The sequence below is a fragment of the Watersipora subatra genome, chromosome 7 (assembly GCF_963576615.1).
Source record: "Watersipora subatra chromosome 7, tzWatSuba1.1, whole genome shotgun sequence".
NCBI lineage: Eukaryota > Metazoa > Bryozoa > Gymnolaemata > Cheilostomatida > Watersiporidae > Watersipora > Watersipora subatra.
In genome coordinates, this window is record NC_088714.1 from 12,696,655 (window position 1) to 12,724,301 (window position 27,647).

Below are 27,647 nucleotides of genomic sequence, written 5' to 3' on the forward strand. Positions count from 1 at the left end.
ATGAATTCCGGGCCTGTCACACAATCTATTTCATTTCTATAGCCTAATAAACATCCACAAAGCTGAGCAATCTTTTGGCTTTAGTCAGGACGTAATCACAAAGTGCGGTATTTCCCAATTATTGTGATATGATTTATTGTAGCCAATCACAAACAATAGAGCCATGAGAAACAAGAATGCGGTGTAATGTTTCTATTTACTAGCATTGCGAAAGTAATTTGAGCAGTCGATGCATAAAGTTATTTATCTCTCTCTTGATCCTGACGATATGTTGTATCGTCTGTATCGCATAAAATAACCTCTATGGCTTATCGGTGTTTAGCCTGTTCTCCATAATCTGCAGCAAGCGAGTCCTTTTTCAGTACGACTAGCTAAGCTAGCTACAGCTGTACATCGATAGTGATAGAAGATAGAGACGTCTCGCTGAGATAATTGAATCACTAACGGTAATTAAAGACCGCATTTATTTGCTCTAGACTTGTACTGTAACAGGTGCAGCAGTTCATTCAACAGTAGAAGAGAGACTTCATTATCACAGAGAAAGCTGTGCCACTAACATTAATTACCATTATTAATAACATACATTGAGAAACATGGACTGTTTTGTTACTAGATGCACGGTGTGTCAGTATGTGAATATATATACATGTACATGTACCTTTTTGAACAGGTATATCTTTTTTCATAAATACTAACAAATAAATACATCAATATTTAAATTTTCTTTGCATTATATTTATATTTGCATAATAAAATTACCAATAATCTATGCAACACAAAAGAATCTGAATCGGATTATTTTTCAATAAGAATCGGTATATCGAATCGGTATCTGAATCGGCTGGTGAAATTAGAATCGGGGCATTTCTAATCTATGGTATAACTGACTCTACTTTAGACTAACTGAAATTTTTATGAATATGTTTTATTGGTTTTATCAAATTTTCCACTTTTTTATCCGATTTCAACATTTTGAGAAACCTTGAACATTGCAAGTTTATTATGTGAGGTTACAGTACATTATGTCAATTGCTAGAAATTTACTGTTATATGCCAATCAATTTTACCTAGCATAATCAGCATAATGTTAGCCAATCTACTTGGAGGTTCATCTTACACAATATTACATAATCATCAATGAAGCTAGCTAATAAAACTTTTTTTAAAGTGCTGTTTGACCATGCTCAGATAAAAAATGTGTTCACATCTTTTTTATTATAAAAAGAAAAATAGGAACTTTTTCATCTTTACAAATTGGACATCTTATACATGTACATGTATACACATTTACTTTTGGGTAAAACCGGACAAAACTCTTCCAGATGTTGTTAAAACTAACAAGAGGCTGTGCCAACTATGGTCCCCGTTTCAGTTAAATAACAATACAATTGTTAATTAATGTACAAAAAGTATAATCAATATTATTTTTGAATACAGTTTAATGTCAGTACAGTAACTATGCTATTGTTAATACAAAGATAAAATATAATATAAATGAAACAATAAAACAAAACTATTATTGTGCGTCTTTCAATTGTGGTCGTCCTTCATGACTTGGCTGCTGTCGAATTCCACTACACTAGTAGCTAGTGTAGGTCTCCTCAAAGAACCCTCTATTAGCCCTGAGGGCAGTAGTTTTGTGTGGAATGGCTATTTTAATGCCGGTCGCCACCACCAGGTTTCTCACTACCTGCACTTTGATCAACGGCAATTGCCCATGTCTGTATGTGCACATCAGTTGTCTTTCACTCATGGAAACCATGAGCTGCTGAAACTCTAATGAGCACTGATAAGTCACCAGGAACAGCATCCCTAAAATGGCATTTTGAAAAAGATGTAGCTTTCCGCAAATATCTCCTTAGTTTTTACATTCTATAACCATTCCATAACTGGCAGCCAAATCACTCCATAGAGTGGTAGCTGAGTTCCATCAGCCAAAATACTATGACCATCACTCCCTTCTAATAAACTCTGAGCCTCTGAATCTGCAACTTTTAAGGCAAGTGCTTAGTTTGCCTGAGTGGTCAATAAACTGGAAGCAGTTAAAGCCAATCTTGCCACTTTTAAGGCAGGCGTCCGCTATGCCAATGATCTTGCTTCCTGTTTCTTCTGTCGGTCTGGTCTACTCTTGGCCATTATGCCGGAAGTAGACTGGGGTAAACTGGCTGATTTTTCACCTTTCCAACCGAGGTTGTTTTTAGAGGGCTACACGCAAGCCTCCCCAGAACATCATAATAGTTGTAGGTAGCAATGGTAGGTTCCTCACTTTCTACTCCACTCCTCACTGCAAGTCTTTTGGTCATGAGCCCACTCTGGCTTTACAGGTCAACCTATGTCGACCAGAGTTTACAGTGAGTTACTAATTATGAGGGCCTTTTTGCAACCCGTAGTCAACACTACTGATGATGTCCTTACTCCTTTCGCTGGTTTGGGTGCTTTTGCTCAAGCATTTTCACCAAATGTTCTTTTCTCCAGCAGCTCCAGCACAGAAGGGTCTTGATCAGTGTGACATCTTTGGAGTCTTGATCGGTGCGACATCTTTAGAGCCATGGTGTTTATCCTGAAGCTACCGGTTTTATTAATAGTGTAAGTTAATAGTTGCATTAATAGTGAAAGGCCAACCGATTGATCCTGCACTACTGTCACCTGGTTTATCAGTGTCTATTTCAAGGTCCCAGTGGCTGGCTGCTGGCGTTTTCCAGTCTTGATCCGGAGGAAAGCGATGCCAGTTTATGCTGCTTTTGTTGATGTGAGGTAGGTGTCGCCAGTAGTCGCCTTCTCTTCTGCCATGATGGCTCAGGGGGGTGGCAGATCAAGGCTATTATAGGCCACTCAGACAAGCTATTCCACAATGACAGCCTGCTCTTGCAGAGTTGTTTGTGCGTTTGTGCCACAAAGTACTCATTTTTGTCCAAGCCTGCCTGGGAAACAGGCCAAATTGAGACCTGATAGCGTAAAAAACTACTTTAACTTTGCTGGTCCGACTAAAGCTCTCCCTATCTTCCTTTAACGTCTCTCTGGTGCAACAGCTCGGCATCTTCCACTTACCAGTTCGCTTTGCCAACTTGGCGGGCTTTGCCAGCTGCCCGCCAACAGCTTTAAAAGTATTTTTATGTCTCCAATATGAGTGCATTGAGGTGCTTTAAACTGATGGGCTAGAACAGGAGTCTTTAACAACATCATTTTTTCATACCGTTGTCTAAATAGTCGGTGTTGCCCTGCATGTTTCGAACGCACCAAGTGGCCATCCCCGTACAGCAGCTCCTACAGTAGCTTGCTACAGCTTTTAAGAGTGTTTCGCTTTAGGTCACTCAGCTTTTTTGGGTTTCTTCCATACAGCAACTTTTAAAGCGGTTGTGGAATGCTCATCTAGGTGTTCACTTGCTTGTGTAGAGCTACATTACAAAAGATCCTACCCCTGTCACCAATGCAAATAAACTGCTGTGACCCTTAACTTTTGCACTTAGAACCAGCAACTCATTCGAGTCGTATGAGAATATATCTGTATAAATATATTCTATAGAGCATACAATATTAAACAACCATTTTACTCAGAAGTTTTTTAAGTTTTTTCATGCTTGGCTTCTGCCTTTCATATTGTAAGCCTCTCCTACGAACAGTACTTCGTTTCAGAAACTGTGCAGCCTTTTTGGAGCCAGCTGGCATCCAGCCAGTTTTTCTTCCAGCTGGGAGGTTCATTTCTTTTCTTGGCCTATCAAGGCCAAGTCATCTTCTAACCAGCTGGGTAGGGATGTGACCGACCAGTGCCTCGGATGTCTGGCCGCTATCTTTCTAGCCCCTATCTTGGCAACAGTTACAAATGTCACAGACTGGCATTACTGTAAATAGTTTGCCTACCGTTTAAAAAACTTGTAGCGAGTAGCTCAAAGCTATCATTAGGCTATAGTTTTTTTTAAATGGTACACTAACCTTTACGCAGTCAGGTTTGTCATTACGCTATTAATTAATCTAAATATGATGTATTCGGTGTATGTCATTTTTAAGCTTTTAGTTTTATAAAAACTATAAGCTCAAAACTTCAAAATAATCTAAATGACCAAACGACCATCCACGGACCAAACGAGCGGAAGCGAAGTTTGAGAGTTTTTATGATAAATGCATGTGCACACAACTTACGAAAATTATTCATCAGCAATGAGACGAGCCCTTGTCTCGAAATTTCATCAAAAAATTTAACCATCATTTTGTAGAGTCGTTAAAGTATAATAACGATACAAAACACATATAAGCCGATTTAAATATGCTACCAAGTTTTTGTAAATTGTTGAAATTCTCTTAAAACTTACCCATCTGATCAGATTATACACAAATAGACAGATTGATTTGGCCGAAAATCATCACAAAACGCTTGCAAAGCTTGGTTTAATAAAAGTTAAGACCGGAAATTGAAACGCCGAGCGACAGAGAATAGAACGGTTATGTCGTGTGCATTTCGCCGAAAAATAACGCGCACATTTCACCAGTCTATAGCATTGTCGAAGGTTTCTGTAATTAATGTAGGAGTACTGAAATCGTTTCATTTTTGCCGATTTCAAAGTAACTGACATTTTAGACACTTGAATACTTTGGTATTCTAACTGATGTCTAACGCAGTGTAAGTAAAGGAAATGACGATGATATTTTTTTCTAACGATTTTTATGAGATTATTACAATATTTAATTATAAGTTTGGATGATTACAGAACAATGACTACGTAATACAGATTTTCTAAAAATATATATAAATATCACAACTTCTTGATATTGCTAACTATGACGTTTTTAAATGTAAACAAAATTGCGCATTGGTTTTATATTATTACTATATTAATAATATTGGTTATTCTAATAATACCAGTGCATTTTACTTATAATATTGGCCAATATTGCATTTCTCCTATTGCAGGGGCTGAGATATAAACATATAATATTTTCCTTTCATTAATGCTATTTGTTGTATATAATAACACCCACACCCGGTACATTACAGCTACCATTGCAGTTATCCTATTGCACTGCAGTGCCATTTGACTGCTAATATTGCATTTCTCAACCATCAGTACCCTTTCTTTTTTCCAATATCTCTTTGGTCGTGGGCTGTATGACAGTGGAATTTTTAGTGTAATGTTATTGTGAGGTTTTGGTTCATTAGAAATTGTCAAGTTTTTCTACGATATCATTTTTTGTGAGACTATTTCATACATCATTATTATCTGAGCAGAAATAGCCATCAAATGATATACCTAAGATAACTTTTATTGGTTCTTTACAACAAAGCTTATTAATAGTACCAAGTTGATACAGACCTAAAATATTTGTAGACAGAATATTTGTAGAACTCCAAACAACTTACATCATTTTTCTCGCACTACCAGCTAGCTACATGTACCAAAACAACAACTTGTCATGACTTTATAGATATTTACAAAAAAATACATACATGAACAAAACTAAACAGCCTCAGCCTAACATAGACAGCAAAGTAAAAACAAGGTATAGTTTTAAACTCAAAAATTTAGCTAAATACCTGTTTTGCTCTTCTTTAAAAAAACATTTTGCACACGCAATTCCTTTTTAGCACTGGAGAAACTCAATTTATGGAATGTTCATTTTTTTCAAATGCTTTACATTCCTTAAATGAACTATTTTTAATGTCTTCAGAATGCCATTTTTGTTACATGTACTAGTATTATGTGTTAGTAGCATACCAATAACAAGCCTGACCTTTCTTCTTCAGCACCAACTGATGAGCAGCAGCAAGATCTGGAGTTAGCTTTTAGTACAACAATGTCTTTTCAGCACTGCAGTGCATGTGTGCTACTTCTAAATATCAATCAAGTCAGCCTATTTTATAACTTGTTTGACATTATATGAGAACGAAAGCTAGTTTTGGCAAGTCTATGGCAGCGCCAAGCTTACAATTGAATATTCGCTTTGAATCTTTAATTATTGAAACTTGTTCTAATTAGATAAAACGTTGCATAACTGTAAAAATTAGTGCCCTTGTGAGTTATTTCTGTTTTCATTATTACTTTTTTCAAGAAATTCAGGAGCAAATAAAAATACAAAAAACATAGAGCAAAACTTGTGAATGCAACACATGTAACGCATCCATCTTACTTATGTAGCAAATGTTTAATCCGTCACCTAACATTTACATGTACATAGCATGTCACTCAGCGTGCTGAAGTAATCATTGCTCACGTGGTTTAGTAATAATGTCGATGATCATGTTCTTGGCAATGTAGTGCTTAGAGGTGATGTGGTTGTTGAAGATTTTTGGGCAGATATAATATTATTGAATGCCCATAAGTTTAGATATTTTACTCTATTCGGTCGCGCTGGCAATATTTATTGCTTAGAGGTAATCAGTGTTATCTTTTAGCAGAGATCACTGTGAGTTAGTGTTGTTCTCTTTGCTACCTTGAATGCTGAAATATACTCCGCTTTTGCAGCCAAGAGAGCTATTGTATTCTGTTGCCTGCAGATCTAGCTGATTAGGTCTTAACAATTACATGATAACGAGATTTGTTGTAGAGTGCCTGGCTCGCTTTTTGCTCAGCACATATTTGAGTAAAAAAAACTGGAGGTTTGCCACTTTGTATGTTGGAAATATTGTAGTCTGTTGTAACCTACAAACGGTGAATGATTCAGTTTGCAGCAATAAGGTGGTTCTTTGGTTTGGTTGTAAAAATTTGATAATACTCTCACTGCATGTAAAGTATTTGGCTTCAACAATGCAGCAGCGTAAAGAAAATTGCCACTTATGGAATGGTATAGAATTTGGTCGACGAGTTTGTATTTATCATCCTTCATCACCTTTACATTAACTGCCATGAGTGTAGCTGCGAGCTTGCATTCAGACATGCTGTACTTTTTCAACAATTATGTATGCCTTTGATGAAGTTTGGGTTCATTACTGAACTCAGCCTGACTGCCGAGAAAGAAATTCAGTTTGCTAAGGTTTTTCATTACAAAGCACAAACTGATGAAGCATTTTATAACATAAAGAGCAGACTGTTTGTTTCGAATTAGCACTAGGTCATTGACATATACAGCAATAATAGCCTCAATTTCGTGATGAGTTGAGTAAGTTGATCAGTCTGAGATTGTGTGAATCCAATCAACTTGAGATGCCTGTAATGCTGTTCCAGCATTGAGATGTTTGTTTGAGCTTATATATAGAGCAATTTAGCTTATATACCAGGTGTTCTTTGCTACTGCAATGTATTTTTGACATCCATTTGATAAATGGTCATATCTTGACTAACTGCATGTGCTGGCTGAATATAAGGCCACGACCATTAAACCAAAGATGCAAAAGCGTCATCATAGTTAACACTTGGCGCCATAAGCCTAGCCTTTTTAACCAGTCTAAATTTTATAGCAGCGCATTTTGGTGAGAGCTCAACCAGTTTTCAAATTCTAATACAAATGTAAGGTTGGTGCCTCAACCGCTTCTAGCCACTATTAAAAAATGCTTATTTATTCTTTTTGTATAGACCAGGGCTGAGCAAAGTGCGGCTCTAGAGCCGCATACGGCTCTTTGCAAATTTTGTTGTGGCTCTTTCAACTCTGAAAATTCAAATTCTTTTGATGTATATAAAAATATCCTTATAATATATTCTACAAAACTACATGCATTGTGACATTTTAGGCTTATCTAAAAGTGCACTATTACTGCGTTATATATAGCCTACAAATGCATCATGAGTCATAATTCATGACATCATGTACATGTAGCTTTTCTGATGTAATAATGTCCGTTGGTGACCTAATGAGGACAAAAATAGAATGCTCCAGAAAGGTTCATCAGGAAATCATTTCATCATGATTTCATAATGCTGGCTTATATAGTTAAATATATACATATATATATATATATATATATGCCTTAGTTAAACATGTCATTTTTAATTGAGCCAATTAATGCAGTGGGGGTAGCAATGCGATCTTCAACAAAAGGAACCATTCCTAGAGTTACAATGGAAGCCGCACCAAGTAAACGAAATAGAAACAAATCTACAAGAGAATTCCAAAATGAGTGGACCCTGAAATATGCATTCATTTTAGACATGGCAAACCGCAATGTCTATTGTGCCAGGAAACGATCTCCGCTAACAAAAAGACAAACATCAAACGACATCATGCGACGAAGCGCAGAAAGTTTACTGCAACATTTCTATTGGGATCTTTAGCTAGACATCAGTTTACTCAAAATGTGATCCAGCACTACCATTTTATAATACTCGTCATCAATTACTTTCTCTTCCCGTACCTAATCATCTAACTTTAGCCGGTCAACGATCCTCAAACTTTGCAACACCTGCGCTGTGGAATCGACTACCTAATTCAATAAGATCAATAAAATGTCTCGGTAAATATAAGGTGGAATTGAGGCACCATCTCCAGTCTGGAGAGTGAGTGTTACGGTCTGGTTTTTGTGCTGCTGACTCGGGCTCGTGTACCACTGGCTTTGCCATTTCGCAATGGGCCCCATCATCATTTCTTACTTATTGTTATTTTTTTTCACGCATTGGTTAATTATATTTTGTCTCGAGTATTAATTCAATTGTGTAATCTTTAAAGGTGAAATAAAACACACACACACACACACACACACACACACACACACATCAAAAGCTAGATAAACTTCAAGAATCAATAACTTCTTCAGAAAATATGCTAGTTTCTTTCACAGCTACTAATAAACGCGCTACAGAAGCTTCTCTACGAGTCTCAAAGATTCTAGCAAAAGCAATGCTTCTCTATTCTCATGCTGAGACTGTAAAAGAATGCATGGTTGAGGCTATGGAAACACTTTTTCCAGATAAGCGTGATGTGATTGGTAAAGTCAAGGCAATACCACTTTCTAGGAAAACTGCCACTGGTAGAATTGAAAGCATTAATGATCATCTCAGAATGACTTTGCTAACCCATATAGACCAGGCGGATTACTTTTCAATCGCCATTGATGAATCTACTGATATAATGGATGTAGCTCAATTAGCAGTCTTCGTAAGGTATGTAGGCTACTGTGTGTACACTAACAACTGGTAATCATTTTTACCATGCATTTGCAAGCTGAAGTCATACAAGTGCATTTTAAGACAGTAAAGAGAGAACACAACTCCAAGTAGAAAATTTTGCACTTATTTTATGATATTTGTTTCAAAGTGACTAACCCACACATTTATACTACATGCTTTTTATGAAGCATCAGTATGTTTTTTATAAAGCATAGTATTATGCTTTAGTCAGATACCCTGTGTTGCAGATTCTTTGATGGTGAAGAAATGAAGGAGATTCTTACTTTGGTTGGATTAGAAGGAGAAACCACCAGTCAGGCTACCTATGATGCCCTCGTTAAAAGACTTGACAAGATGAAGATACCTCTCCACAAATTCGTATCTGTAACAACAGATGGCGCACCAGCCATGGTTGGAAGAGATCAAGGGCTCATAGCTGAATTGAAGAAGGATATGCCATCAATGCTAGCATTCCATTGCATCATCCACCAAACTGTTTTATGCGGAAAACTAAATGATCACTTTCAACATCTAATGTGTAAGGCTATGAAGATGATCAACTTCCTCAGAAGTCAATCAGCTCTCAGACACAGAAACTTAAGGAAGTTTCTCAAAGAAAGCGATGCCATTTGTGAAGATTTACTAACATACAATAACATTAGACGGCTAAGTAAGGAAAATGCTCTGTCGAGGTTGTGGAGTATCCGTCAGGAGCTAACCTCATTTCTAAATACATGCACAAGCCTGAGTGCAAAACAGTTTCAAGAGATGATGAGCTCTTCTAAAGATATGAGTAACCTTGCCTTCCTTGTTGACATCTGTAGCCATTTGAATGATTTGAATAGAGTTGACCCGATTTTGGTATCGGAATCGGTATCGGTGCCCATATGGGTGTTAAGTATCTGAATCTATATCGGCCGATCTTTTCTGAAACCATCTGAAACTTCCGATATTTTTTACATATCAACTATTTGGCAAAAAATCGTATTTTAGCCTGCTACAATAATAAAAAATCATCAGCAGCAAGCTCCTTACTTTTACTTAATGAATTTCAGGCCTACCACACAATTTATTTCATTTCTATAGTCTGATCAATGCAGCTGAGGACCCTTTTTGCTTTAGCTAGGACGTAATCACAAAGTGTAGTATTTCCCAATTACAGCGATAGGGTTTATTGCAGCTAATCATGAGCAAGATAACAATGATGGGAGACAAAACGCCGTGTAATATTTCTATTTACTAGCATTACGAAAGTAATTTAAACAGACGACGCATAAAGTTATCTATCACTCTCTTGATCCTGAAGATACAATGCATCGTTTGTACCGTACAAAAAACGGTAACCCCAGTGGCTTATCGGTATTTAGCCTGTTCTCCATTATCTGTGGCAAGTAAGTGCCCCTTCAGTACAACTGGCTACATTGATAGTGATAGAAGAAAGATACTTCTTACTGAGAGAATTGAATCACTAGCGGTAATTAAAAAGACGTTGATTTGCTCTAAACTTGTACAGGAGCAGCAGTTCATTCAGCAATAGAAAAGAACTTTGTTATCACAGAGAGAACTGTACCACTAACAGTAATTACCTTTATTTACAAATTACAAGAAACATGGACAGTTTTGTTACTACATGCACGATATGTCAGTATGTGAAAATGTATATACATGTACACGTATATTTTTTCGATAAATACGAATAACTAAATACATTAAAATTTATATTTACTTTGCATTATGTTTATATTTGCATAATAAAATGAACAACTATCTATGCAACACAAAATATCTGAATTGGTATCTGAATCGGATTATTTTTCAATCAGAATCGGTATATCGGATCGGAACCTGAATCGGCTGGTGAATTTCAAATCGGGGCATCTCTAGATTTGAACCTCAAGTTTCAAGGGAGGAACAAGACTATCATTAATACACTACTAGCTGTTCAAGCCTTCTCCTATAAGTTGGAGTTGTTTCTGGTGAATGTGCAAGGTGATATGCTTCACTTTCCTACTCGAAAAGCATTTTTAGATGACGATGAAGAAATGGCATCTTGTATAGCTGAGTACACTCACTTTATAGAAAAGCTGCAACAAAAGTTTAGCAATCGATTTAGTCTGTTTCAATTTTTGAAACATCATGCAACTCATAAAAGCACCTCAGAAGGCAAAGCCTAGTAGAGAGTGGGTTACTCAGTTTCCATTGAAAAGTGTTAATGTTTTATCTCTGCAACTGAAGTTGTGTAACCTCAAAGGTACAGATATAGATGAAATCGAGGAGGGGTTCTACTTGAAAGCTTCAACAAAGGCTGAATATCCACAGCTTGCTCAACTAGGAAGATGGTTGTACACTGTGTTTGCTGCCACATATATATGTGAATCAGCATTTTCATACATGAATAATATCAAGAGCAAGTTGAGATTTACTTTGACCCAAGATCACTTGTGTCAGCTCTTAAGAATAGCATGCTGCAGTAGAGAGCCAGATTACCAAGATATATTGAGCAGCCATAAACGATTCCATGTATCTCACTAAACTTTAAGTCATACAAAGCTCTTTAGGCTCACTTCAACATTATTCAATGTTATTGTAAAAGTATGTTAATCAATAAATTTAGTTACAATACCACTACCAAGCTTGTATTACCAGTATAAAATGTTATAATGTAGCTCTTCATGAAATGTTATACTGTTATACAAAGCTCTTCAGGCTCACTTCAACATTATTCAATGCTATTGTAAAAGTATTCTAATAAATAAATTTTATTACAACCGTTACCAAACTTGTATTATCAGTATGAAATGTTATACTGATACACATATTATGCGGTTCCCAAAAATCTTGCAACTTTGAAATTTGGCTCTTTGAGAAAAAACTTTGCACACCCCTGGTATAGACGTTGGTTTAGTTAGATCAGTCGTGAGGCTTCATCAAAGATAATGTCGCAAACTCTTACACTTTTACATTTTCTAAAGTTGACCAAGTGGTAAGCCTCCAATCAGACACAGCAGCCAATTTGAATAATAGTTGCTGACTTTTTGTCTAGTTTTCTGCATAATTCATCAGGAATGGGAGCATATGCAACATAGCCAGATATCAAGTTTAAAATCAAACCATATTTTGTTTTTGGTTGTTTATGATAGCCAGCCACATGTATATTTTCAGCTCATAGTGACTTTTATAGATCAGACTCAACAATTAAAGCTTTTGCAGACTCACATGATGTATGGTTGTATCGCTCTTCAACACTGCTGTGCAGAATGGCATGTAGCAAGCTAATGGTGAACATTTCCCTCTAAATACTGCTCAAACTCACCTGATATATATTCATCTCCACCGTCCGTTTTTGGAAGTCCTGATTGTTTGGCTGGTTTGGTTTGGAACATTTCTCATGTTCCGAAATACAGAGAATACATCAGAACTCGTATTTATAAAATATACACGACTGAAGCAGTTTTCATCATTAATAAAGTGACAAAATAGTTGCTATCACCTACCAACTGATGTTGAATGGAACTACATCCATCACTGTGTTCACAAACTCTGCGACTTGACGTGAGGTGATATCCCAAGATGATTAAAATGGCGTTAGTGTCACCCTGCCTTTGATACATGGCTCACAAATATCTACTAATACATTCCATCGATCTGTCCCAGTCATTGGTGACAGGGGCAGATGTGGGCGAATGAACACATGGTTCATATGTTCAATTGAATGGTTAACATGTGCAAACTGCTGATGTTATACAGTGTCAGATAAATTCTACACACTTTGGCTTTGTTAAAAACTGTTGTTATGGTAATCTTTACAAAGCTGTAACGATGGCTCTTGATTCAGGTCCTTGCATTCAAGTTAGAAAATTATTAGGTTTTACTCTAGTTAGGCACTAACTACATGTATTTATTCTGGATTATCATTTTTATTGGATTGGACTATTAGTGGAATTTCTCAAGTCATTGGCGTTGTCTATTCTCACACTCATTTAGCCTCATAAAGAATGTCGGAAATCTGTTATTCATGATAAAATGCCACTTAAGATAATCATGAAAATAATTCTGCTGTCTATTTTCCTACATCTAAGATCTAAACTTGAATAAATATATGTGATTTGTGAAAATAATGTGTGGTAACTCACTCACTCAAACCAACTCTTCGCATAGCTGGACTTCTTGTAATAATAGCTGAGACTGCTGGTTTGCTTATCAATTTTACAAATTAGTTTGAGGCATAATTCCTGATGATGATAAAAATTTATAAGCTGTGTTTTTATTGTTTTACATTTTAGCTTGCCCTGTGTACCAGTACAGTACCAATAATTGGAATCACATCACCTTCCAAGCCTCTTATGCACCAATATTTGATTTAAACCGTTTCTATTGACATGTTGAGGCATGGTCTGGTATGAACATCTCAATAGGTTTTGAGCAGTACGGAGGACCAGCTTATATCTTTAGCAGATGTGGTCAAACTGCACAATAGAATCAGTGACTCTAAGCTGACCATGTAAAGTCTCGTGCTATACCATCCTGGTCAGAATCTATACATTAGATTTGAAAAGCCCTTTAATGACACAACAATGAATTCATAGTTAACTTTGCTTCAGCTAGAATTTGCAATGTTTCAGCATTGTTACCATAAGTTTTTATTGCTGTCTTGAAAATGTCATGACTTCATCATTGAGGACATACCAGCTCAAGCTTAAGCTATTTCTCAAGTACCCTGATCTTATATTTGAGACTTTCGTCAGATCTAATAAAACTGAGGTAATATACTACAGTAAAGGTGAAGAGATTGCTGAACTGGCACATGGTCCCTTAGTTCCTGGCATATGGTACATGACTGATTGCTCTTCTCAAGATGACACCTCACTCCACCTCTAGTCACTGTCAACAGCAGACAGTGATTTTTATAAATCTGTGTCATTCAATATCTCTGAAACTACCTCAATCCATCAATCTAATCCATCAATCCATAATCAATCTATTGTCAGTTCTAAGAATGCCCAAAGTCGTCAACAAAATGCCGCTCAAAGTATCCAGAATACGAATTTGTAAACTTTTTGACTAGTTAAACTTGCACTGTTCCACACCAGTTTTCTGTCTAGGAAAGCTCTACTACTGATATAAAGAAAATTTTAAAGCCTGTCTAATTCAAACCTAATCAGCTCATCCAAACTAACTTACCAACCCAAAGAAGTTTGTGGCGCATTGGTGAAGCAAACTCAATTAGTGATATCAACAGCTAGTCTGACTTATGGTGTTATGAAACTAGGCGATGCTATCAACTCCTATATTTTTAAGCTTTCATGGTCACATAGCAGTTTAAATCGGAACTTACAGACTAGCGAGACTGCTGTTTCACCTCGGTTGTACAATTTCACCATTTATGTTAGTGAACTTTCCGATAACAGTAATTCCTGTTATCCTGAGTGATACCTAACTCATTAGAGCTGAACCAGGAACCACTCAAAAGTATTATGTTGTGTGTATATGTCATGATATCATCTAGTTACAACGCTGCAAAGGAATAACCTACCAAAAATCCCTATTCCTTGGCTAACAATAAACATCGCACAGGGTTTTCTGGCAATTTTTGCCTTCTCCAATCATTTGGCTATTGTGTCAGCTTTGACACAGTGGCAAGATACAGCTATTTTTGCAGATAAACTTCAGCACCCCATAGAAATAAATATACATTTGCTTCACTCAAGGCAGATTGATCATTTTAGTTTTCAATAATATTTGCTTTTAAGAGAAGACCCTATCAGGAGTGAGCACAACTCACCAAATAAATAGGATTATGTTTCCAATTAGAACCAACAGCACACAGGGTGTCAGGCACTCCATTTCAATATCATGCAGGGCAAAAACAATAAATATTCAGCCATCTTCACTTGAGCCTTACATGCCAGAGAAAAGAGTCAGAACGCCTCTTTCTGATGTCACCCTAAATCTAATAGACTTGAAGCAAACATAAAATTATAATGACTATTAACTATTGGAAGTCATGTATGTCATTGCAAAAGTAGAATTACACAGCTTTCCATCTACTTGGACAAATTATCTTAAACTGACTACCCAATCTAGCAGTGCACCAACTTATTGTAGTCTCTAGTCATTGATGTAGAGGCCCCACCTCATGAGCTGTTCACTATGTATTCATATTCTCCAAGAAAGTGTAGCAAAAGCTGAAGCATTTAAGTTGGATGCAGTGGTGGTAGTGTTTGATCAAAATTTACCCTGAAAGGCTTAGCAAAAATATTGAAAGAATGATGTATGAAAAAAGATTTTAGTACTGTGCATGGGTGAATGTTACACCCACATAACATATAAGGGTGTTAAAAGTAAAATTTACAAACTGCAAAGATTGGAGAACAATCTAATCATGTTAAAGTTTGTGGCACAAGGATCAATTACAGGAGTGCTAAATAGGAATATGGAAATATATGATTATGGCATGCATGCTCAAAAGGGCATGCATGAAGTTGGTTAACTCTCTAGACAGTATCACAGCAAAAATGTACAGACACCCCTTGAATCTATCTTGAATGGCAAAAACAAGGTTTACTGCTCTTCACAGCTACTTAAAATACGCATGCTTCTCAGTGACTATGTCATTTCTCAAGTTCTCAAGTTCCTCGCTTTCACTTTTTGGTGCTCATACATCAAGGCCGTAAAGACCTTTTTGATGTCCTTAAGGGCGACTCGCGAATTCAATGGGAAAAGTCTAGTGCACAATTTGGATCTGATGGTGCCATATTTGTTTTTGCTTGATCGTCAGAATTATGTCAGGTATTTATACTGTAAACGCATTGAAGAACAATAGAAAACATGTCGTTTAAATTCTGTAGAACTACAACATAATAGTATTATATCATATATAGCGTTACATGTATAAGGTTGAAGTTTCATGAGTGTAGCATGCTTGGTTTTTATGTGTCAGTGAGAAGCAAAACTCTGTTGTAGCCTCTATGACATTTTTCAGTTTACCAAAAATACCAGCCAGTTTCAGCTAGTTTATATACATTGTAAAGAATCTATTTTGACCCTTTACTACTCCACAAAAAACCAAACTACTTTAGATTATAAAGACTTTATATATTTTTAACAAATACATAACTATAAATACACGTAACGTGTGCATACAGAAACTGATAGACAAACTTTCCTGTGTCTGTTTTCTCTGGCTCATAAGCTTTGCTCTTTTTTCGGAATGGCCGGCTTCTGCTGGCTTGGTAGCGTGTCACTCATTTGTGTACCGGCTTGGTGTTTGGCCAGCTTGCTTTTTGCCGGTTGGCAGCTGGTCTGTCATGCTTCTGGACAGCTCAGTTGAATCGTGGGCCGGCATGATCTATTTTGGCTTCCAGTCTCAAGCCAGGCCTGAGTCTTTTGGCTTGATTGGGTCAGGCTGTCCTCTGTTCTTCAACTCAGCCAGCTAGCCGTATCAGTATTTCTAGGCTTTGGGGCTGGCTGCTATTTTCGGTTACAATTTATAAATGTATACTGGACAGGACAGATGGCATAGTTGGTCGTGCATCTGCATGGTGGTCATGAGATTCTAAGTATGATTCCAACCACTACATTTTCATGGCGGTCCCTAGACAAGACCCTTTTCTATGCAGTAGCCGCTCCTACAACTCAAATATTCTGTTCCAGGATTGTTTACGTTAAAGGGATTTTATGTTATAAGAGCAGTAAAATACATGTAAATTGCTTACATGGTTCAAAGATTTTTGCGAACTTACCTTTCTGGTCATACAAAAGGAAAAACTTGACTTGAATTGTTTAATTCATGGGCTGTACCATAACTGCAATAATATTGGTTTGCATCAACAACTTTTGTCTTTTGTATCAATCTCACTGGTTTTATAGACTATGATTGCGGTAAGTTCACAATAAGTTGATGGTAGGGGCACATATTCGACGTTCCTTTTCAACAAATTTCATATTTTTTCTAAACAGTAAAATGTATTCTGTAAATTAAAACTTATAGCTAATATTTATACATCTACAATAAAGCAAAACGACAAAATATTTTTACTATGAAAAAGCGGTACTCCTGTTCGTCATCTTTCTGTGCCCAGCAGTCAAGGTTAGGATAAAAGAAAACCTTCGACGATACTCCAACTCATGACATTCATATTGCTGGACCGACCCTGTAACACCTGCACCAATCAAGTGCATTTATATTTTTATATTTATTTAAATATTTATGAACAATTGTGCAGCTACTTATTTTCTGTTTTTTTCAACACATCTGATGGTCTATCACAACAGACCAGAATGTCATGGAAGTTGTATATATAACTAGGTGAACACCCAATGCTGCTCAGGTAATAGAAGTTTTTGCACAGAAATCTTATTTTTATTTAACATATAACAACAGTTACCATTCTAACTTTCAAACTTCATATTATGAGAAAAGTGTTTTGTGCAGTTTATATAAATTAAGAGAAAAAATAAAACAACTGAAAAGGTTTTTAAACTTTGTCAAACAACTGTAACTTTTAAACTTCATATCATGAGAAAAATATTTTGTGCAGATCAAACAAATTAAGAAACAGAATCAAAAATTGTAAAAGTGTTTTAATGTAAACTTGAAATAATTAGCAAGTAATAGCTAAATTAAGCATTTTTTGCTACGATTACAATAAACGATGATCTGGTCATAATACAACTAATATGAACTGAGAAAACAAAATAATCCTAACACCTAGAAAACACAATAAAATCCTGAATATGTTGAATTAATAATAGCAATTCGCGCATAGAAGTATGTGTATAAAAAGGGTTACGGTTGCAGCAGAAGCTATCCATCAAAACATTGAATATGATGATACTGGTACATTTTGATACGGGTACAAATGTAACAATGAGATATCGGACTGTCTTTGTCTGGTACTTTGTCTGACCAAACGGAGAGAGAATGCAGAGGCTATTCATATTTTTGAAATAATACAATTGTCCACGTGAAAAGTATTGGCCATAACCGATTTAGCAATTGAACCGTATGATTAACCGGAAGTAAAAGTTCACGAAAGCACAAAAAAGCATCGTGTTTCATAGAGTTAATAGAGTTCATAGAGTTTCAATCAAACTGTCGTTTAGCATGTAAAAACGGGAAAAGGGTATATACAGTATATAGTAAGAACTGTCAATCGTAAGAACTTTTTGTAGACTAGGGCTAGAAAATTGAATTACAAACCTGCGGTTGCAATCTTTGTGGGTTCAAATTCAGCAAGATGCGAGATTTTAGCTTTATAAGTTATTAGCTATAGCTGGACATACCAAAGGAAATATGCGCACACACCCACATACACACACACACAAACTTTAGGATTTAAATATAGAAGATAGATATAACGCTATATACATGTCACTTTTTTGTTTGCAAGATTTTTTTTGTTTATTATCATTTAATCTGAGTTTGAAAACTCACCTGACTTGACACTTTACAATATTTAGAATTTTTTTATGTAATTGAAGCAAAAACTTCTTGTCAATTTTTTACGTTATCTATTTATGTTAGGTTTTTACGCTGCATAATGTCTACACCTTCTATGATAAGTGCAAAACCTAATACCATCCCAGCTTGAGTGTTGCCTGGTTAAACAAGGTCATCCTTGAATGTAGCTGAACCAGGACAAGACAGTGAAAAATGGGCTACTGGTTCAAATAGAATGAAATAGACTCGGACTGATAACACAAACCTCATGCAGTGCTACTTCACGAGTGAACCTCAGATTGGCTAAAGAAGCTTAATAAAATCCACTAACACAAAGTGACCCATAAAGGACTCACCACCAGACACAAATATTTAATGCAGAGTGCGGCAAAATAAAGAGATGTGCTGCACCTAAACTTGACATGATACAAGCCTTCTAGTTAAAGAAATTGACATCTCTGTACAATGGAAGGGCCGCGAAGTTTTTTGACAAAACTTCTAAAACTCTTAAGGTGGTTATTTGTGCGATGAAAGCACGTGAATGCAACAATGACATGAATGTATTTTTGCCTCAGTTGCATTTATTCACAAATAACACTGATACGATAAAGCCTAAATGCAAAAATATTAATCAATTGAACCAAAATTTACGCTAAAAGATAAAATATGAGGATTACAAGCATGAATCAAGTGAAAATGAAATACACAGTATTAATTTGTTGAGGTTGGATAAACAAAAAATTTATGACACCACCAAAGCTTCTTTAAACAAAACTCGTAATAATTTTATTTGAGATTAACTTTTCATTAACTTGTAGGTAACTCATCATGTACAGCTAAGCGAAAAAGACCTATTACTACTCAGACAACTACCCTTTGAACATTGCCACCAGCTGTGACAAGTCAGGCCACAAAACCAAAATAATGACCATAATGCCAATAGGCCTAACTAATAATACCAGTAACTGATGATAAGCAGCCAAGTCAAAAGCAGGCCATTAGTGCACCTGAAAATTCTAATTACTTGACAAAGCAGATGAAATTCCTTTTAGAAGAAAGTCACCATTCACTATAGCTGATAAAACAGCAAACTGCATTCCTGATGAAAGACGTAAAGCAGGGACTAATTCCCAAAAATGACAGGTCAATAACATACTGTACTTGCCTACCACCTTGAAACTACTCTGAGAAATTGCTGCAGACTAACTAGAAGAGCATATGAACCAGCATATTACCAGAGCTTAGAAAGGAATTAGGTGCAGCACTCAAGGAGCCAAGCATTAGTTATAGTAGAGTAGGAACATTAACTTATCTCTCAGCTTTTTCCTTCAGAGGGTGGGCTACTCAAACAGAGATGTTTCATAGTCAGAAGTTTATGCTGAATTCAATTATAATGTTTTTACACTTATGTGGTCGGACAGTTCTGAGCTAGAGAGCACTTTTGAAATGAGAGGGGTAACTCCAAGTTTGCTTGGAAAACCTTACATATCAGACAAAGAAAACTCTTTGATAATCTCAAAAATTAATAAATGCTTTTATTTGAGATTACGTGAGTCAACTCTCAGCATTTCTTAACCCATGCCAAGGATGCAGCAAGACTGCTTGTTTCACTGTCTTGATCAGTCTGTGAACGAAACCTTAGTCAGAGTGACTAAACTTCAATATGAGACAGGCAAACAGTATTCAAACAGATGGTTGATATTGGAAGAAGAGAGCATTCGATGTGAAATAGCTCAAAAAGTGCTAAGCATTGAAAACTGTGATTACAGTTCAGACTTGTTATGTCATTACGCCTGTTATAAAAAGTATTGTAACAAACTCGTTATGGAAAGAGACAGAAAGAATGTGATACAGCAGAAGAGGTGAGACTAGATATTTATTATTTTACAAATTCATGATGATTACTCTATGATGATGGTACTTTGGTGGGAGGAGAAGAAAACATTTTCATTTTTGTCTGCAAATTTTGTGAGCAGCAAAACTAACTCTTTGCAGTTTACATGATATGTTACAGCCTACAATTTGGACATAAATGTATAGATAAATTACATGTATGCTCTGCAAATTAACCCATTGAAGCCTGGCCATTTTTGTCAATGCATTTCAGTAACCCTGGGCAATAAGTCCAACGATCTGACGTTTTTCAACGTCAGATCTAAACCTGCTCAAAATACAAAGATCTACTATATAAACGGCAATCGTTGTCTGTGTGTCCGCCTTATAGAGTACCGTACATTTCAGACTATTAGCCACTACTTTTTTCTGATGGTTTGAGCCATGCGGCTATTATATTTACATACATTTACATACTTTGAGATATATATATATATAGATATATAAATTTACATTCTCTTATTACATTTGTAAACTTCTTATAACTTTTGAAGTTTATAATATAAGTTTGTTAAAGTTTGTTTCATCGTCGTTATTATTTTAATTTGCATTCTTTTAAAGATAATTTGAGGATCGTGTTTGAAGTTTAAACATTATTCGTTTTCCTATCACTGTTATTATTACTTGATTAGTTTCCAATCTTTATTATTAATAATATTCTTTTATTCAACCATTTTTTGGCAGACATTGTTTTAATAAAATTTCAACTACAAAATACTACCATATTCTGTCATATTTTTAGTATCGTCGTATTCAAAAAATTGATGGATAGCTTCTGGTAAAACAGTAACCTTTTTATACCTACACACTTTTATGCAACAATTGCTATTATTAATTCAACATATTCACGAATTTTATTTTGTTTTCTCAGATTGTATTAATTGTATCATTACCGTATCATCTTTTATTGTGACTGTTGCAAAACTGACTTAATTTAGCCATTACTTGCTAATTATTTTACCTTTACATCTAATCCCTTTTACAATTGTTTTATTTTTTTTTTCTATTTTTTAAACCGACAGAAAACATTTGCCTCATGATATCATGTTTAAAAGTTACAGTTGTTTGACTAAGTTTGAAAAACTTTACAGTTGTTTTTATTTTCTCTCAAATTATTTCAACTACTCAAAATACTTTTTTCATGATTTGTAGTTTGAAAGTTAGAATGGCAAACGTTGTTATATATGTTAAAGATGTAGTTGCGTCAAAAAAGTCAATTTAATGAAATTAGGACCCATAAAAGGCTAAAACATCAGCTACAATTTGATGCCATTTTTGTCTTTGTAGACCAACCCTGTCCAGAGATATATGCGTTTGAATGAGGCCTTCTTTTAAAAAGCTCACGTTCCAGCGGGTGCCTATTTCGTGACGTCACAAGCAAGGTATCTGAAACGAAACCACGAGCGATAAATATAAGGTCGCTTCGTAAGCCAATCATGAGCGCGAAATCTTTATATAGGCCGTAATAAATGTTATCACTCGTAAAACGCGTTGTCTGTGATCTCGAAGAATCTCATCGTTAGAGAATTCTCAACGTTACTGATTCAACGCGTTTCAACAATTACTAAGTTATACATAGTTTTGTATAGTGACTGCGCCTCAGAGTTATTTGAGCAACTTTTAGTAAAATATTGGAGTAGACAGCCTATGGCTGTTGACAGGTGTCAGCAGCGTTTCGCTGCAGAGGAAGACAGAATGGAGGTAAATTAACTTAGAGTCTTCTATACTTGAGTAAATATAATATTTTTATAGTCATAAATACATTTACTAATTAATAAAATGATAATTCTTTGCTATCTCCAATCATCGTTTCATAGCTTATCTGCCGTTTTACCTAGCTTTAATATTTTTTTCGAATTTTCTTTGGTAAATTAGAGTCATGATTACCAATTATTTTCACTCGTAGGAAGTGGGTAAAATCGATTGATCATTGCAAATCTTTAATTTCCAGAACCAAAGCTTTGAATCGTTAGCTTGGCTTGCTTGTGCCTTTATTAAATGTTTATTCGTTTTTAAAATTACACTCGCAATCTATTTAACTCCTAATTTGGAAGCTGTCAATAGATACGCTTTAGAATGACATATCTATGAATGACATATATTTATTGCATTTTTTTTACTGATTACAGAATGTTTATGTCGTCCCACCAGCCGAAGAAGCTTTGTCAGTGTGGAAACTGCCATAAAGTGGAAAGAGAGACTTGAATGCGTGCTGCATAAGCCATGATGTTTTGTTTGAGTTTGTTGCAGTAGATGAATTTGTCTTATTGTATCAGCTAATACTATCTGAGTGGCCACGACTTGATGAATATTTTTAATAAAAGTTTTATGCCGAGATGAAAATAATTTTGCTTGTAAAAATTATGTAATAAAATAATATTGTTGAAGATAATGCAAAACATGATTTGCAGAATATTGTAGTGAATTGGATATGGTATATGGATGTCCGCAGAACTAGAGAAGGTGAGTTCAAATCCAGTTTGCAGCAGACTTCTCATCCTTAACACTCTATCCCTCTCTATATTCTTTTCAAAGACGTGGCTTGCTTATTTCACTTCGGTAGTATTCGGTAAGAATACTACTAGTAAGAAACTAGTACGTAGACGGTGTAGGCAATGATATACAGCCCTGCCCCAAAGATAGGCGACTTGCATAATGTGGGCGGGGCTTATAAGAGGCGGTATATCGTTAGTATAATGGGTAGCTGCTGATACAAAGACGGCGTTCTACATATTGACTTGACAGAATTACCGTAGACCGGTAGAATTGGTAGTCGGTACCCAAATGTTTACACAACATTTGGAGAAAGTGAGTAGAACAAATTTTCAATTTTCGTTATTTGAGGCCTTTGAAACATTCATAATAATGCATCTGTAGCAGGATTTAAAATTTTATTCTAGCCAACATGAGCAAATACAAAATAAGATATATGCCAATAGAGCCGCGTAAGACTAGACTTTTATCGCAAATAGCCGATGTGAATACGCGAGATGGAGACAGGTTGCCTAACGCGTGACATCATTTTGGGCAAGTCTGGGCACGTTTTTGTGGCCTGAGCGTTTTTACGGCGATCAGATTTTTTCGGTTTTAATCTTCAAATATCTTGGCAATGCGATTGCGTAACACAACATATCAACTGATAGAGAAAAAAAAATGCTTTCTTTTAAGATCAACTTAAATTTGACGCAACTACATCTTTAAATACAAATAAATTTTCTGTGCAAATACTTTTTTATTATCTGGGCAACGCCCGGATACAGATACAGTTTATGGTGTAAAATAGCAACAACAAGTACAAGCTTAGCAAGTACAGCTTATGGTGTAAAATATTGAAAAAATACTTTACCAAAGTTGTTTTCTCGCCTTGGAGTGGATTAAAATTTACATAATTTCATTTGAATAGGAAAAATTGTTTCGGATCTCGAACAACTCGGTTTTCGAACTACCTTCTGGAACTGATTATGTTCGAGAACCGAGGTTCCACTATACGTTATCAAAAGATATAGGTTGCTGAAAGTTATGAACTTTTAAATTTACATTGGTTTAAAAATCTTCACAGTTATTTTATTTATTTTTAAATCAGTTGTCCTGCACAAAACCTTTTCCTCGTGATATGAAGTTTGAAAGTTGTAGCTGTTTGAAGAAGTTTGAAAACCTTTACAATTGTTTTATTTTCTCTCTTAATTTATTTCAGCTCCACAAAACACTTTTCTCATGATAGGTAGTTTGAAAGTTAGAATGGTAAATTCTGTTATATGTTAAATACAATTCAATTTTTTGTCTAAAGACTGTTTGTACTACCCGGGCAACGCTGGGTCGAAGAGCTAGTATTTGATAGAACACTAATAAAAAAGTTGGGCAACCTACAGCAAATATCATCAAACAACAAAACAGTACTTAATCATTGTTCGTGCTAAAACTATAAAGGTTTGTACGATTTTATAAAACTCGTAAAAACATTTATAGGGGCACAATATCTATTGTGCACTTGTCTATCATCATTTCATGACTTAAAATGTTTTAGAAAATTATAGTTAGTATCATAAAATTCTTTATTTGCATCACAATCATTTATGATCTACCAACAAACGAGTCGTATCGATTTTTTCAGGATGTCGTTCTAATAAAATTTGTTACTAAAACTAAGGCAGTGGGTAAAGATATTTGATGGCTTTTACAAATGGATGTGAAAACTCAGATCTAACATCCTGTGCTAGAATTAATTTGATTGGTTTCTGCTGTTACTTAGAAACAGCTTTTGTAAACAAAGCCATGTGAATGCCGTAATAACGGCCTCAAGGGATTCTGACACACCCTACGCAATGTCGCAAAAGCAGCCGTTAGGGTTCAAGGGTTTAAAGGGTGCTCAGATTTGAAGAATCACATGTCATACCTGTGTCAATCAGGTTATAGTATTGCACTATGTTTTTTAGTCAGTCACTAAGCTTACCAGGTCTGCTGGTGGCTGAGGTAAAGGTCCAATACTGCCAGAAATATGTGTTCCGGATATCAGCATTAAAGGAGGTGAGAGAAGTCGTAGAAGTGAAGGATTTTTAAAGGATACATGGAACAAGTCAACAGTGAAGCAGAACCTAGATCTTGTAATAGCTTTCTCACAAGAATGCCATATGATCAGCTATGATCTTGACAGATCAATCGCGGTAAGCCAAATAGATAGTTTGACATCAGACCACGAGGAGGCAGATACGCGCATGTTATCACATATCGCAAAGAGTTCTATCGCCAAGTTCTAATCAAGTGCCAGGACACATAACATGTTCTCTTAATCTGTCTATCTTTAGTGGATGAGCTATCACAAGAACTCATTTACTGCTGTAATAAGAAGGAGCAGCTGAGATGAGGAAACATAGGCTGTTTGTCTATCGTCCTCACACCAGAACGATGCAAAGCACTGCTCGGGCTCCATGCGACAGTGTAAGCAACATTGGATGCAACAGTGTAAGCGCATTCTATTCCAAAGGAAAGATAATTTTTTTCAAGCTGCCAAAGAACAATTCTGAATTCTGTAATGCTCTGAAATCATTGGGAACGGATTTTGAAATGGATGGTGCAATAAGAGAATCTATTGTGACATTCGTATGCAGATTATATGGTGAAGAGACAAATTCCATCAATGAAGCACGGTATAAGATCTTCTGCTCACCGTTTTGCACATCACAATCAAACCTACCACCCACACTAGATGAGTTAAATCTCCATATATTTAGGGCTGCCTACCAGGCCATGATAGGGAGAAGAGCCAAGCATATCATCATCAATGCCTCATCCCCCAGCAACATAGATGGTTTATGGAAGGTGGAAAGCATAAAGCTAGATGGATGACACAACAACCAGCATCTCCTGCTGTGCTCATGGACATGCTTTGGCGATGCAAAACTGGGTACCAGTCACGTCACTGTCAGTACAACAATACAGATCTCAAGTGTACGGACATGTGCAGATGCAGCGGCTGTAGCAATAGAAATAAGAAAATGGAGATAAAAAAAGTGATGCAGACGACTCAGATGACTGTGAATTAGAAGGTTAGTATTCGAGTGGTATTGTAACCAGAGGTGTGCTTCATGTTTGATTAGAATACATATACATGTATGTCATACCGCATAAAAGACTCCCTAATTGCGATTTTACTTGCATAATAAAGTACACGGTTCAACATAATAAGCATTAATGATGAATATATGTATACTAACATATTATATATACATGGTCTGAGTCATTAAAAATACTTTTCATTTTGTTCCGCAGATCTGTAATGATATAGGAATTGCGGAATAACAAGGACAAACTGTAAAGCTGCCACAGTTTCAACCAAACTGAGGATACATAATATTATGTAATACAACTATAATATTATTCTAATATTTGAATAATCTCACGACAAAATGATCGGAGTAAATTTTGAGAGTTTTTATGATAAATGCATGTGCACACAACTTACGAAAATTATTCATCGACGACGTCACAAACCCTTGTTTCGAAATCTCATCAACAAATGTAACCATCGTTTTGTAGAGCCGTTAAAGTATAATAATGATACAAAACACATTTAAACCTATTTAAATATGTTACCAAGTCTTTGCAAACCGTCGACATTATCTTAAAACTTACCCATCTGATCGGATTATACACAAATAGACAGATTAATTTGGCCGAAAATCATTATTAAAACTGGCCAAGCTTTATCTTTTTCAAAATTAAGACCGGCAAACAAAACGCCGAGCAACAGAAAAGAGAACGATTAAGTCGTGGGCATTTCATGAAAAAATAACATGCACATTTCACCAGTCTATAGCATTGTCGAATCGCTGACGGTTTCTGTAATTAACGTAGAAGTTCAGAAATTGTTTCTTTTTTGCCGATTTCAAAGTAACTGGCATTTTGGAAACTTTTGAGTACTTTGGTATTCTAACTGATGTCTAAAGCAGTGAAAGTAAAAGAAATGACAATGATTTTTTTTAACGATTTTTATGAGATTGTTACAATATTTAATTAAAAGTTTGGATATTCGTTTTGCTACTTCTTGATATTGTTAGCTATGACGTTTTGAAATGTAAACAAAATTGTGCATTGGTTTTCTATTATTGCTGTATTATTGTATTAATAATATTGGTTATTCTAATAATAATATCAGTGCATTTTATTTCTAATATTGCATTTCTCCTATTGCAGGGGGAGAGATATAAACATATAATCTTTTCCTTTCATTATTGCTGTTTGTCATGACCAAACACTTTTTAAATAGATTTTCTAAAAATCTATATAAATATCACAACTTTTTGATATTGTTAGCTATGACATTTTGAAATGTAAACAAAATTGTGCATTGGTTTTATATTATTACTATATTAATAATATTGGTTATTCTAATAATATCAGTGCATTTTGCTTCTAATATTGGCCAATATTGCATTTCTCCTATCGCAGGAAGAGAGATATAAACATAAAATCTTTTCCTTTCTTTGTTGCTGTTTGTTATATATAATAACACCTACACCCAGTACATTACAGCTATCATTGCAGTTATCCTATTGCACTGCAGTGCCATTTGACTGCTAATATTGCATTTCTCAACCATCAGTACCCTTTCTTTTTTCCAATATCACTTTGGTCGTGGGCTGTATGACAGTGGAATTTCTAGTAAATACTTTAGTTTTATCAGAATTGATTTCAACTTAGGTTATTGCTAATTATTTAGTATTTATATGCCATTTTCATTATCACATTGTTGGTAGAAGCACATAAAACATTACAGACATTTATTT

At 35.6% G+C, this 27,647-nt stretch overlaps 1 protein-coding gene across 1 annotated transcript in view; it reads left to right on the forward strand.

Annotated features, from left to right (window-relative positions):
• Positions 1 to 8,799: 8,799 nt before the first annotated feature.
• The window catches only part of LOC137400434 (general transcription factor II-I repeat domain-containing protein 2-like), a 29,684-nt gene continuing 10,836 nt past the window's right edge, over positions 8,800 to 27,647 (forward strand). Inside the window, exons 1-2 of the mRNA XM_068086762.1 lie at positions 8,800 to 9,023; positions 9,278 to 9,890. Of these exons, the coding sequence (XP_067942863.1) occupies positions 8,800 to 9,023; positions 9,278 to 9,890 (837 nt within the window). The remainder of the gene's footprint in view (positions 9,024 to 9,277; positions 9,891 to 27,647) is intronic.